Genomic DNA, 14,188 nt, shown 5'->3' on the forward strand with positions numbered 1-14,188 from the left:
CTATTTTTAATGAAAAATAGCAAAAATCCAAGACTTCAGTTCTCCCATTTTCTATAATGTTTTGAACTTTTTCACTGTTTTCAGCATCTCCTACTCTGAAAGTTTTCAGGCATCTAACTCTACAAGTTAGAATCTTCTAATATGTATTTTGTATGTAAGAGCATGTCAAAATAGAAGTTTTGGCACGGCACAGTAGAAGGGTTGCCAGATTAAATACAGGATGCCTAGTTAAATTTGGATTTCAGATAAACAATGAGTAATTTTTTAGTAAAGGTATAAAATTGCATGAACCATACTTACACTAAATCATTTGTTGTTTTTCTGAAATTCAAATTTAACAGGGTGTCCTGTATTTTTATTTGCTAAATCTCGCAACCCTAACAATAGATACCCAATTCTAAAGAGAAGTGCTAGACTGGGGTTTACAAAGTAATTGACTCTTAATCTTCTAACTCACTCTGAGGATATGAAATGGTCAAGGAGAAGAGGATTTTGAGAGTGCTCCTACCATTCCTCCTAGGATAGGAGGAACTTAACAAGGGCCCCTGCATTTTGGAGGCCCAATAGGCTGGGGGTTATTGCATACCTGAAAAAAAAATAAGGCAAGTGATTGGTTGGCTAGCTTCTCTAATGGCAGAAGCAAAGAAGCAGCTGCTGCTGCGTTGGGATAAACCTTCAAACTCAGAGTTTATCTGGACAAAGGCTCAAGTGTTTCCTGTAGACTAGATGTGGGCCACACATACACAAATATCCAAGAGAGATGTCATGGAGTTGTCATGGATGTCCAGGAGGGCTGCCTGAATATGCAAACACATCTCAGCAGAGTGAAACTGAAGGTATCACAAATCTAAATAACCAGTTGGATTAGAAATGTGTTTGCCAAGTTCTGGAAATCTGCAGATGAGAGATCTCTAGTAATAACAATCTCCAAGGAACTCACCGAAGTACCCGCTGAAACAGTCAGCTTTAAAAATCTGCCACATCTAGGAAGTAATGATGTTAGAAAATGTGACAGTAATAGTAAGAACTTTCCCTTTACCATCTATCTCTTCCCTTCCTAGAGCTCTGTTTCCTAAGCTGTTCCATAGTAGCAAGCTAGAAACGTAGGAACAGTAACACTTGGCCATAAAAGAGAAAAGGAACTGTTCATGTCCTTCCCTTCTGTGACTAAGTTGCAATAATCTAAGCTGGAGGAGAGAAGAAGTCTCAACTTTAAAACAAAGTTACAGTTTTATTGTACATGTTCCTGGACATTTTAATTACTGACCAGATAAACTTATGTTACTGAAAAGTTACCAAAGATGTCATGGAACCACCTAGCTTTTCATCCAGAGGCAAGGTAAGAACTAGCCCCACTGAATAAATGTAAAGGGATGTACAGTCACTTTGAAAAATAACTTGGCAGTTTCTTGTAAAGTTCAACATACACTTATCATACAACCCAGCAATCCCACTCTTGGGTATTTATCTAAGAGAAATGAAAACTTACATTCACCCCAAAACCTGTATATGAATTTTTATAGCAGTTCTATTTATAATTGCCAAAAACTTGAAACAACCCAAATGTCTTTCACCTGGTGAATGGATAAACAAATGTGGTACAGCCATACAACAGCATTATACTAGTCAGTAAATGAAAAGGAATGATTTACTGATACATGAGACAACATGGATGAATCTCACATAAACTATGCTAAGTGAAAAAAGCCAGATTCAAAAGGTTACATACTATATATTTTGATTTATATGACATTCAAGAAAAAGTATAACTATAAGGATAGCAAATAGATTAGTGGTTGCCATAGCTATGCGTTTGTCAAGACTCAGAACTGTACCCTTTCTAAAGAGGATAAATTTTACTGTATATACATTATACCTAAAAAAAAATCTATGAAACAAACAAACAAAAATCTCTGAAAACTCCTTGATTGTGAGTCCTTCTAAATAGTAAACTGGAAGTAAGGGTCTTACTAATTTTGTAGGGTTTAGCATGAGTAAGAAGTGGGTAGTTTGGAGGATATCTAATAGTTGAAGCTAGCTATGGAATGGAAATAAAGGAAATATTATTCAAAGAAAAAATTATATATCTTGTCCCAAGCACATTGAATTAGCAGTGTTATCACTCAAGATAACCAGTTAATTAATCACTCCAAAAAACGTAAAGGAAAATGGGAGACAAAAAGTGGCTTTCTTATGAGTCATGCTTATTCAACTTACTGGTTACATTTGCTCTGATAACTTTTTTTCGAGAACACTTGTGCTCATGGTATATGACTTTATATTGTATACATTATATAGTAATATATTTGCTGTTATTTTACTATATTATAGAATTTTAAATATCTTATCTCATGGTGACTGTCACCTAAACAAATTTGTGAATTAACACTGTTTCTTCCTACCTCAGGACTTGGATGTCACCAGAATAAATCAAACTGCTTCTGTGAACTCTTTTAGGTTACAAAAGTTCAATTTTCTAAATTCTTAGTTTAGAACATTAAATAATTCTCTGTCCTGAAAGAGAAAATGCAGACTCCAAAACTCTTCACTTCCACTGGGGTGATTTCCACTGGTTTACATGAGCATCTGCGTTAACAGAATTTGGAAATGTGGAACCACACAACCACCTTACCTGTTCTCTCCAAGTCTCTTCAGTGTATCCTGAGATATAAGCACCTAATTTACCACAAATTGAGCCTAGATATGATAACTGCATTTGAGGTCTTGTTACTGAACCATGAAGTGGACAAAAGCATTTTACTATTGTCTTTCTGGAACTTTCAATAATAAATCCCTAAGGGTGGAATTCAAAGTGGACCTATCTAGTGTTAGATTAGCTTTTGTGGTATTGTAACTGGGGTTTTTTTTGTTTGTTTGTTTATTTTATATTATTCCAATCGTAACATCTGCAGGTCTATGAAGAGAAACGCTGAAAGACTAATGCTAAATTTACCTGTACTATTTTATGACTAATGTTGAGTCTAACCTCACACCAAGCACCTACTTTTGGTAACTCCCTTGTGCTGTAAGAGAAAGTGAAGTTAGGGAAACAAGAGGTATATGACCAAAGGCCCGGTGACCAGAGTGCTCCCCATCCTTAACTTACTGTGATTGAATGAATGCAAGAGATTTTCTGAAGGTAGCCTGAACATCTAACTGGAGCAGCATAGGAATATCTGGGTACCCACCCAGCTGGGCCCAGAGAGAATGTATTGATGTCTTCTCTGTTATTGGGTAGCTTGAAGTGGACAGATCAGCATTCCAAATGGCTTCCATTTGGTCTTCTTGTCTAGAAAATCAGAGAGCACTAATTGAAAGCACCACACTCTCCTGAGCTCCATAACCAATCAAAATATATGATTTTTATTCTCCCTTCTTATCTTCACCACCACCCTGTCCTATAAAGCCCGCTCTGGCACTGAGGAACAGTAGCTATGCCCCACTTGGACTGAGAGATTGATTAAAACAGCAGAATTTGCTGAAATAGCTTGCTTGCTTGCTTGCTTTTTCTTCTTCTTTCTTTCTCGCTTGCTTGCTTGCTTTCTCTCTTTCTCTCTCTCTCTCTCTCTCTTCCTCTCTCTCTCTCTTTCTTTCCTTCTTTCTGCATTTCCATGACTTCACCTTGTAATCCATTTTAAAACTACCTTTTTAGCTTCATGAAGTATACAGACCATATCCAAGCTGTTTTTCCCCCTTCTTTCCCAAGGCTCCTACCTTCTGTTAAAAAAAAAAAAAAAAAAAAAAAAAGTAATGCTTCTAAGTTTCTTCATTGTGTATTAAAATTTATTTCTTAGTAAGGAGGAATCTGCTTCATTTTTTTTAAGGAACTCAAAATTAGATGTTAAATATTTAAGTAGAAATATATATAAATAAGCCTCTTGCTAAATTAGCTAAGAAAATTAGTACTCCCTTAGACTCTCCACTGCACCATATGACACTTGTGGGGAAAAGGAAGCTCTTGGGCAGAGAAAGAAGCGTTAAGTCCCACATAGCATCTAAAGAAAGTTTAATGTCAGTCTTTCCTACCACATACCTAAATTTCTTGAATATGTCAGGCTTTCTGTCCTCTTGCATCAGTAGCTCTAGGAATGGCTGTTGAACAAATTTGGTAGAGGCAGGTATCTGCTTTTTGTTGATGATCAAAGGGATAGGTTGACTAAGATTCAATTTATACACGTCTTGGAGCTAAAAATAAATAAATCAGAAAAAGGAAACCATGAAAAGAAAGGACCAGAGTCTTTAGGAAGTTCTTCCGAGCTGGCCCAAAACTAAACTATGACTCTTCCTTTTCCATGGGTTTACAAATCTGTCTCCATCCTCTTTTTCCCTTTCTCCAACCACCCCTCAACCTCCACCCCACCTCCAGCACACAATTTCAAAGGAGGCAGCTATGATACATAAAAACCTTGGTCCTGCATAAGCTCTAGTCCTAGTCCTTTCTTTTCTTAGCTGTGTGACTTTGGGTTAACTGCTAATTTTATCTGCACCTCTTTCTCCTCATTTCTCAAATAAGGATAATAACACAGAGTTGTTGTGAGAGTTGTATAAGATAGTATATATGGAAGCACTTGATAAATTGTTAAGCCCTATGCAATGTATAGGTAACATTTACTGAATACTTACTAAATGTCAGATGCTTTCTATATATTAACTCATTTGGTATTTACAACAACCTTATGAGGTAGATACTATTATTATCCTTGTCTTAGATATGGGGATCTGAAGCTCAGAAAATTTAAGTGGCTTGCCCAAGGTCACTTATGTGGTGAAGCTGATTTGAACCTAGACAAGCTGGTAGCAGAAGTAACCACTTGACCACATCCAGTGTAAGGTATTTATTCATTTCTATCCTGTCCTCCCTTCTGCTTTTTCCTTTCCCTTCTTTATGCCTTGATACCCACCTCATTATCTAGATTCTGGCTTCCCTCACCCCAGACCTTCATTCATCCTCTGAAATACCCAAGACATTGTGATTCCTGTTAGACAGCTCATGACACTGCCAGCTCATCTTGCTTTACTCCATCTACATTGGCCATGTTTTCCAAACCAAAAATTGTCAAAAATGTCAGTTTTTTTTTGGTCAAGAGCTTTAATATTAAAATATAACTGTTCTGGGAAATTCGGAATGTCTGATTTGGATACAGCTATAATGAACAGTCTCTTTGTACCTCCTAAAGTAGCAAGTAAACTGATCTTGCAAATTAATTAATTTAGTGAAAGGAAAGGATATGTAGATATAAAATGTTCCTAGAACTCCAAGAATGTTCTGGAACTCCATGCTGGAGCATGTAAGCCTGGAGCAAAGGACTCTACTCTCAGCTCTAAAACTTTTGGAAGGTCACCATCACCTCCAAAAGCATACTGATGGTTATCTCAGAGGGGCGCTGGGACATAAGTGGATGTTAAAGTTTAACAGGGTCTTCTGTGTCTGGGGCTATATAAGCAAGTTAAACCCTTATCTCCTTTCTGGTAAACTCATGATATTAAAATTTGCTTTCTGATAGCTTTGAGGAGAGAAATAACCACCAAGACTCACTTGGAGAACAGTAACTTCAAGAGGTTTCATACTAGAGACTGGTAGATGTGGATTGACTAGGAAGGAGTTGAGCATTTTGGCAAATCTCTCCTATTCTGGTCTTTTCTCATCTAGAGAGTCCAGCCAGTATTCCTGTTGTCAATTTAGGAGGTTCACTGAAGTCATGGTGTAGTAGGTTGAATGGTGAACCCCCCAAAAGATTTGTTCACACAGAACCTGTGTGCGTGACCTTATTTGGAAAAGGGGTTTTTTACAGATGTAGTTCAGTTAAGGATCTCAAGATGAGATCATCCTGGATTAACCAGGTGGGTCCTAAATCAATGACACATAGCTTTATAAGAGACAGAAGAGAAGACATAAGACACCCTGGGAAGAAAGCCATGGGAAGGATGGAGGCAGAGATTGGAGTTATGCAGCTACAAGCCAGGGAATGTCAAGGATTGTCTATAGCTACCAGAATCTAGGAGAGAGGCACGAAACAAATTTCTCCCTCAGAGCCTCCAGAAGGAACCAACCCTGCCAACACCTTGATGTCATGAACTGGCCTGCAGAACTGTAAGAGAATATGTTTCTGTTGTTATAAGCCGTCAAGTTTGTGGTAATTTGTTATGGTAGCCTTGGGAAACTAATACACATAGTATCTCCAGGTAAATGTTATTTCCAAAGTTTACCACTTTCATTTTTCTCACAACACACTGGGGAGACGGAATAGAAAACAGGTTACCTTGGTAAATAAGAGGATCATTTTCCTCAGGCATTGATTCCGTTTCTGCTCTAGAGACTTCTGCTTCTTGGTCCAGACCCGCATCACCTTTTTCTGGTAGTCATCAATTCTGCTCAGCATTATGTAGAGGTTCTGGGTCTCATAACCTTTCCCAGTGTTTTGGATGGCTTGTAATCGTTTGATTAGGTTGTTTCTTGAAAAAATTAACAAGAATTAGATCGACATAATTATTGACCCTAACTCAGCAAACTTGGCCTTAGTTCCTTTCAGTTCTCATCTCATCCTTAGTAAGTGGAGGGGGGGTGGGATAGGGGTGGGAGACTTGCTTAATGAGACTTTAATCTACATAGTTTGCTATATGACTAAACTTTCAAAAATCTATGACTGTCAAATTTTCATTAACTCTTCACAGAGTTTTTTAATGTTATAATAGTGTTGCTTATTATTATCTTAATATATTAACATTTTAGTATTGATATGTACAAGATATATTGAAGGTACTTAATTATGAAAATATGAGAAAGACAGTTTCCTTGCCTTCAAAGAACTTACAAGCCAGAATAGGAGACTAATAAATTAACATTGTCAAAGAGAGAATGACATAACTGCTAAATAGAAATATAAGCATGCTATTTAAGCAAGAAGGAAAGCATAATTAATTCTAACAGGAGGAATAAGGAAGACTTCATGGGAAGATGTTGAATAGCATTTTGAGAAACAGTCACAAAAATGCACTCTCTCTCTTTACTATTATGGATACCCACACGTTTGGGCCTCCTAAACAGATAGTGTTTTGCCATTCTACAGGAGAGGAAAAGGAATCTGAGCAAAGTTAAGTAATTTTCTAAAGTCATGTAATTAATAAATAGCAGATTTGGGAAGCAAACCCAGCTCTTCTCTGTTTCCACAATACCAATACTTCTCAAAATGTGGACCCTGATCACCTGGACTGAATCATCTTGGGGGAGGGGATGCTTGTTGAAAATGCAGATTCTGGCTGCTTCCCAGAACTTTTGAATCAAAATCTTATTGGTACACTTCAGGATCTGTATTTTAAATAAAATCTCACTCTTACTGTCACTAAAGTTTGGGAAGAAAGGGATGATGAATTCCAGGTTGAAGGAATACTGTAAACAAAGCCAAGATGATGAAAGTTATATTTTGAGAGTGGTGAGTAGCCTGGCACTTTTAGACTATAGATATGTGAAAGGATATAGTTGGGGATAAGACTGGAATGGCTAGATTATAAAGGCCTTAAAAGGCATGTTAAAGAGTTTGGAGTTTTAAGGGGAAATGGCTACGCAATGGGAACTCGTAAAAGATATTTTTCTGAATATATGTATTTTACATATCTACACACACACAGAGGGAATAACTCTCTTTTGTAGGTTATAATTAATAGCTTACACCCTACTGTATCTATGGATCATTTAATGCTTAAATGTATTAACTTTCTCAATTAATTAATTTTAATTAAATTAATTTTCCAAGAACCTTGATTTTTTTTTCATATCCTGTAGGTGATTTTTATTTTTATTTTTTCATTTCTACAACTATCTTCATTACATGTGTTTTTAATCACTTCTCTACATGCATTGCAGAATGCCTATCACATCCATTCCCATAAATAACAGTTCTCAATGAAGCAAGCATATTACCATTCTTATAACCATCTTTTAAAATACATATAGATATATATTTTAGTGAGAAATAATTGACATTGTGTAAGTTTAAAGTGTCCAATGTGTTGATTTGATACATTTATATATTGCAATATGATTACCACTGTAGTGCTAGCTAACGTCTATCACATAACAATTATTACCTAATTATCATTTCTTTTTGTGGTGAGAACAACTAAGATCTAGTCCCTTAGCAAGTTGGAAGTTTATAGTACAGTATCAGCATTGTTGACTATAATCACTATGCTATGCATTAGATCTTCCTAATAAGCCTTATTTTTTACACTAAATCTTTCCTCCTAATTTCCTGTCTGTTCACATAGTCTTTTAGATTTTCCCCATAACTTTTCCTTATTGAAATCACATTTCACTCCTTAGAAAAGTTTATAGTTTCATTTCAAACTTAGGGATTTTATTTTTTATGGATTTTTCTTTTTTTTTTTTCTTTTTTGCTGAGGAAGTTTCACTCTGAGCTAACATCTTGTTGCCAATCTTCCTCTTTTTGCTTGAGGAAGGTTCACCCTGAGCAAACATCTCTGCCAATCTTCCTGCTTTGTATGTGGGATGCCTCTACAGCATGGCCACTGATGAGTGATGTATGTCCGTGCCTGGGAACTGAACCCAGGCCACCAAAGTGGAGTGTGCCAAACTTAACCACTAAGCCACTCATGGATTTTTAAAGATAATTCATTTTAATAATATAAATGCTCATTCCAGTTGTAACCACTGAGGTATGTTATTATTTAAAATTCCCTGTCCAGAAACATGGCCATTTATCCCTTCCTACCTTTTGTTCCCACTCTCTTAGCAAATTCCACTTATACTGATAAAACATTACCCCCATCCTAAGCAATGTTTTTTATAGTATTTGATATAGAATCATGATCCAAGGGAAGGTGCTTTACATTTACTGAACATCTACTGTGCAGGGTCAATCATTGTGCTAGAAATTTTACTTCTATTTTATAATTTATATTAAATGAGTATATTTTAAACATTTTAAAATATATTATTTCATTTAATCCTCACAACCATTGTTTGAAGTAAATATTTTTACATACACTTTACAAATAGCACATTTGAGCCTCAGAAAGGTTCAGAGCTGGAAATTTGAGCCAAGATCTTCCTGACTTCAAAGTCCATACTTAACAGAAAGCACAATTAGGGTTTGGATATTAGGGCTGGGATACTATTACAGTCCCCTACTTCAAGGCAACATACTTATAATATGTAGTATAGTATAGTATGTGGTATGGAATAGTAAAAACTTTGGAAATGGGCTTTTTGAGTTCAGCTCTACCATTTGCTAGCTGTGTAACTTGGGCATATAGGATGAATTTTCTGAACCTGATTCCCCATCTGCAAGTTAAATGCAATAATATATCTAAAGTTCTTGTTCTTTGTAGGTGCTTTATAACCCTCTAAAGGTCCATAAACAGCTTTAAATCATTTATTTTCACTTAATTTCTCATTGTTCATGCAATTTTTCCCTAAAGAATTCTAGATTGAACAAGTTTGATTCTCCCAAGAAACTTGTATTTCCTTTGGTCTATCAGTTTTTGCTGTTGCAAGAGTGCAGTGATTCTCCTTTTCATTACAGACTCCGTCAGATTGCCTGACGTGGATGCCCTTCTTTAAGAGTAGTTACACGGTTAAAATATCACCCTAGTATAGAATCCCTTCCAGACAAGAGGAAATATTTCACTAGTAATTCCACTCTCACCCTTATATTCCTTCAAAAGTTTTGGGTGTATGCCTTGTGGTCCTAACTTATGCCTCTGCATGGTTCTTTACTCTCCTTAAATCCATTTTCCACGTTATTGGCATTTTACTTGTCTTGTTAAGAACACTTCAGTTATCCTCTACCACGTACAAAATAAAATACAAATTCCTTAACATGCCATTTAGTATTCCTTCTGATCTGGCCTATCTTTCCAGTCTCATCTCTTGCCACATCTTGCTTATTCTTTGTGTTCTACCAGCAACAAAGTAGTTTTGCCAGACACACACACACACACACACACACACACACACACACAAGCTTCTTCTTGCTCCCTTTCTTTGCTCTGCTAGACTCTACCTTCACCATCTTAGTGACTTTTAGTAGTTCTTTGAGACATAGTTCAAAGGTCTGGACTCCTAGAAGCTTTGCCTGATTCTCCCCTCTCCGCAGTCCTCTTCTGTACACTTTGCACATGCACCATCATTGTTCTTTCCATATCATACTATCTTATTATCTGTTTGTGGGACAGTTTCTCTGAGTAGACTTTGAATGCCCTCAGGGCAGACCTATGGCTTATCCATCTTTGTATCCTTCCACCCTCAAAGCCTGGCAAGTAGTGGATATTCAAACAATGTTGATAAATTAAAGGATAAATTAAATCCTATCTAGTCGTCACAACATTTAGTAACTTTGAGGACTTTCTTCAATATGTATGAAAATGAAATATTTCATTATCATCATCTGGTCTAATTTTATATCCTCTCCATCATTGCTTCTCAGGTATATTGCACTGATCATGTAGTAATACAACTCTAAAACTATATTTTAGCATTTAAATAATGGAATCTTCAGGGCCAGTCCTGGTGGCCTAGTGGTTAAGTTTGGCACACTCTGCTTTGGCAGCCCAGGTGCAGACCCAAACTTCTTGTCTGCCAGTGGCCATGCTGTGGTAGTAGCTCGTATACAAAAAAAAACCAGAGGAAGGTTGGCAGCGGATGTTAGCTCAGGGCAAATCTTCCTCAGCAAAAAACCATAAATAAATAAATAAATAAATAAAGGAATCTTCACTTACAAAGGTTCCACAAAATTTCTTTATTCAAAAATGGTTTATTGGGGCTGGCCTGGTGGCACAGTGGTTAAGTGCTCACGTTCCGCTTTGGCAGTCCGGGGTTTGCTGGTTCGGATCCCGGGTGCAAACATGGCATGCTTGGCAAGCCATGCTGTGATAGGCGTCCCACATATAAAGTAGAGGAAGATGGGCACGGATGTTAGCTCAGGGCCAGTCTTCCTCAGCAAAAAGAGGAGGATTGGCAGCAGATGTTAGCTCAGGGCTAATCTTCCTCAAAAAAAAAAAAAAAGCTTTATTATATTTTATATTTTCTCTCACATATAATGTTAGAATCTTCTTAACCCAGCATCCTTGTTATGGAATCTTTAATCTGTCAATACTTTATTCCTTCTTATACCTGTTGGTGATTTGATTATAATATTAAATATTAAAGAAGAGCTTTCTGAAAAAATGACTTGATCCTTGATGGGATTCAAGTTATGATTGTATAAGTTAAATATTCTTAGGAAATGTTGGTGTATATATTTCAATTTCTAGATGGTTTTACTGAAACAGGCCAGATATGTCACTTAGGTCTTCAAAATCTCCAATAAATCTAAACAAACTAATTGCCATATAAAAATTGAGAACGTTGGGGCCAGCCCCATGGCCCAGTGGTTAAGTTCGCACACTGCTTTAGTGGCCCAGGGTTTCGCCAGTTTGAATCCTGGGCACGGACATGGCACTGCTCATCAGGCCATGCTGAGGCGGCGTCCCACATGCCACAACTAGAAGGACCCACAACTAAAAAAAAAATACACAACTATGTACCGGGAGACTTTGGGAGAAAAAAGAAAAAATCTTTAAAAAAAAAATTGAGAAAGTTATCAAAGAACTTCCCCCCAAAAGTACCAACCTCATGTAATATCGTACGTGAAATCTGCTAAACCTTAAAAAGAACAGCTAATTTTACTATTAAACTGTTACAGTGCATAGAAAAAGGTAAGCTTCTGCATTTTTTAATGCTATAAGCTTAAAATTATACCAAAATTTGACAAAGCCAGCACCAAAAAAAGTAAACCACCAGCCAAACTTACTAATGAATATTGATGCAAAAAAAAAAAATCCTAAATAAAATATTAGCAAACAAATTCCATAACACATTCAAAGTAGGATATACCAAGGACAAATGTGATTTACTCCAGGGATGCAATGATGGTTTAATATAATTAATCATATTAATAGATCTGAGGGGAGAATCATATTTTCTTTAATACACATGAAAATGAAGTGCTGAAATTACATTTAACAAAATGTGATTTAACAAATTTAACAAAATTCAACATCCATTCTTGATTTAAAAAAAACATAGTAGAGCCAGCCCTGATGGCCTACTGGTTAAAGTTTGGTGCACTCTGCTTCGGTGGCCTGGTTTTTTTCCCGGGCACGGAACCACATCACTCGTCTGTCAGTAGCCATGCTGTGGCAGTGGCTCACACAGAAGAACTAGAAGAGCTTACAACTAAAAAAAAAATAACTATGTACTGGGATTTTGGGGAGGAAAAATCCCCGTAATGAACTGAGCAGATAGATAATTCTTTAATATGATAAAATGTATTTCAACCCCAAAGCCAGCATTTTTCTTAATGACAAAAACTAGAAAGATGTCTACTATCATCACTATGTTTTTAACAACAAAAAAAGAAATTGACTAAGGTTAAGGATGTTTTGCAACTTTTTCAGAAAGGAGAATATAAATGTAAGTGACTCTTTTAAACACTCTTGAAGATTAATTTTTCCTAGAAAAAAGTAACAGGGCAATGGATAGGCACTCTTAGCTGTTACTCAAGGCAAATCAAATGAACAACGATGGTCTTGTAGCCATATCACTGGTATTTTTTTTAACATAGTTCTTGAAGTACTAACCAATTCAGGTGGTCAACAGACAGAAATGAGATGTTTAAAAGTTGGAAAATCTAGATGTAAAAAATTATTAGTTGCAGGTAATAATGATTATGTACTTGGAAAACTCAAGAATATCAACTGAAAATTTTTCGCATGCTTGAATAAGGTAAGACAGCTACATACAAAATTGATGTAGAGAAATCTAGGCTTCATTTATACAAATAACAACGAGTTAGAAGATATCATAGAAGAGAGTCCATTTACAATAGTAACAACAACAACAAAAATAAAAACTACCAGGATATACACCGATGGAAGAATATGCAAGAGCTAGATGAAAACTAAAATGGTCCTGAAGGACACACATACACAACCTGAACAAAAGGAAAGGTATACACAGTCTAGGATAGGAAGACTGGATTAACGAAGATAAGCTAGATTTTACTGTCTTAGCAAATAATCCCCAAATCTCAGTTGGTAAAAACAACAAATTTTACTTGTGTCTCATATTACAAATCTATCATGGCTCGGCAGGGAGTGAGCTTCATTGTATATTCTCAGGGACATAGGCTAACAGAACAGCAATCACCTTGAACGTTGTAGGCTATCACGCCAGAGGAAAAGGAGACTCTGGAGGGTCTCAAACTAGCAATGACAAGCTTTGCACAGAAATGGCGCACATCAGTTCTGCTCACACATCATTGACAAGTACTAGCAAACAGAACTAATGCTTACCACAAAGACTCAGCATCAGAAAAATAAAACTAAAATAAATAACACAGAATAGAAGTGGCTCATCTACGTGTAATCAATAAACAATAATAGAGTCTAGATACGGACCTAAATGATACAAGAATTTCTGATGAAGGTACATTCAAATCAGTAGCAGAAAAGGTAGATTATTTTGTAAGTAGTAATGAGGCCACTGGGTAGCTGGGTGGAAAAAAAGTCAGATCCATATCTCACAACAAAAAGCTGTGAATCAAAGACTTAAATGTAAAACAAACAAAAAAACTAATAACCAACCATAAAAGTACTAAAAGAAACCTAGAAAGAATTTTTCTATATTCTCAGAGCAGAGAGGGCCTTTCTAAATAAGGTACAAAGCATTATTAAAATATCGATGTAAGGGCCAGCCCCATGCGCCACTTCAGTGGCCCAGGATTTTGCCAGTTCAAATCCTGGGTGCAGACATGGGACCACTCATCCAGCCACACTGAGGCGGCATCCCACACGCCACAAGCGGAACGGACACACAACTAAAAATATACAACTATGTACAGGGGGCTTTGGGAGGAAAAGGAAAAAATAAAATCTTTAAAAAAAATTGATGTAAACACATAGAAATAAAAAATTTCTACAAAGTATACATTTTCTACAGAAAACCACCAAAACAGAGTCAAAACACAAACCAATGGGGGAAACTTGGCAATTTTTATCACAAACAAGGGGCTAGTTGTCCAAATATTTGAACAAGTCCTGTGAGTCAATTTAAAAAAGCAACTTGAGGGCCTGGCCTGGTGGTGTAGTGGTTAAGTTTGCATTCTCCACTTCAGCAGCCCAGGGTTTG

General features: G+C 36.5%; 2 protein-coding genes across 2 annotated transcripts in view; one reads left to right on the forward strand and one right to left on the reverse strand.

Annotated features, from left to right (window-relative positions):
- Nucleotides 1–14,188, forward strand: part of LARP4 (La ribonucleoprotein 4) — a 179,065-nt gene that overhangs the window by 43,684 nt on the left and 121,193 nt on the right. The window lies entirely within an intron of this gene.
- FAM186A (family with sequence similarity 186 member A) overlaps nt 1–14,188 on the reverse strand; it is a 74,952-nt gene that overhangs the window by 7,978 nt on the left and 52,786 nt on the right. Inside the window, exons 5-7 of the mRNA XM_023643539.2 lie at nt 6,261–6,453; nt 4,034–4,185; nt 3,107–3,289 (exon numbers count right to left, since the gene is read on the reverse strand). Coding sequence (XP_023499307.2) covers nt 3,107–3,289; nt 4,034–4,185; nt 6,261–6,453 — 528 coding nt within the window. The remainder of the gene's footprint in view (nt 1–3,106; nt 3,290–4,033; nt 4,186–6,260; nt 6,454–14,188) is intronic.

The sequence above is a fragment of the Equus caballus genome, chromosome 6 (genome assembly GCF_041296265.1).
Source record: "Equus caballus isolate H_3958 breed thoroughbred chromosome 6, TB-T2T, whole genome shotgun sequence".
NCBI lineage: Eukaryota > Metazoa > Chordata > Mammalia > Perissodactyla > Equidae > Equus > Equus caballus.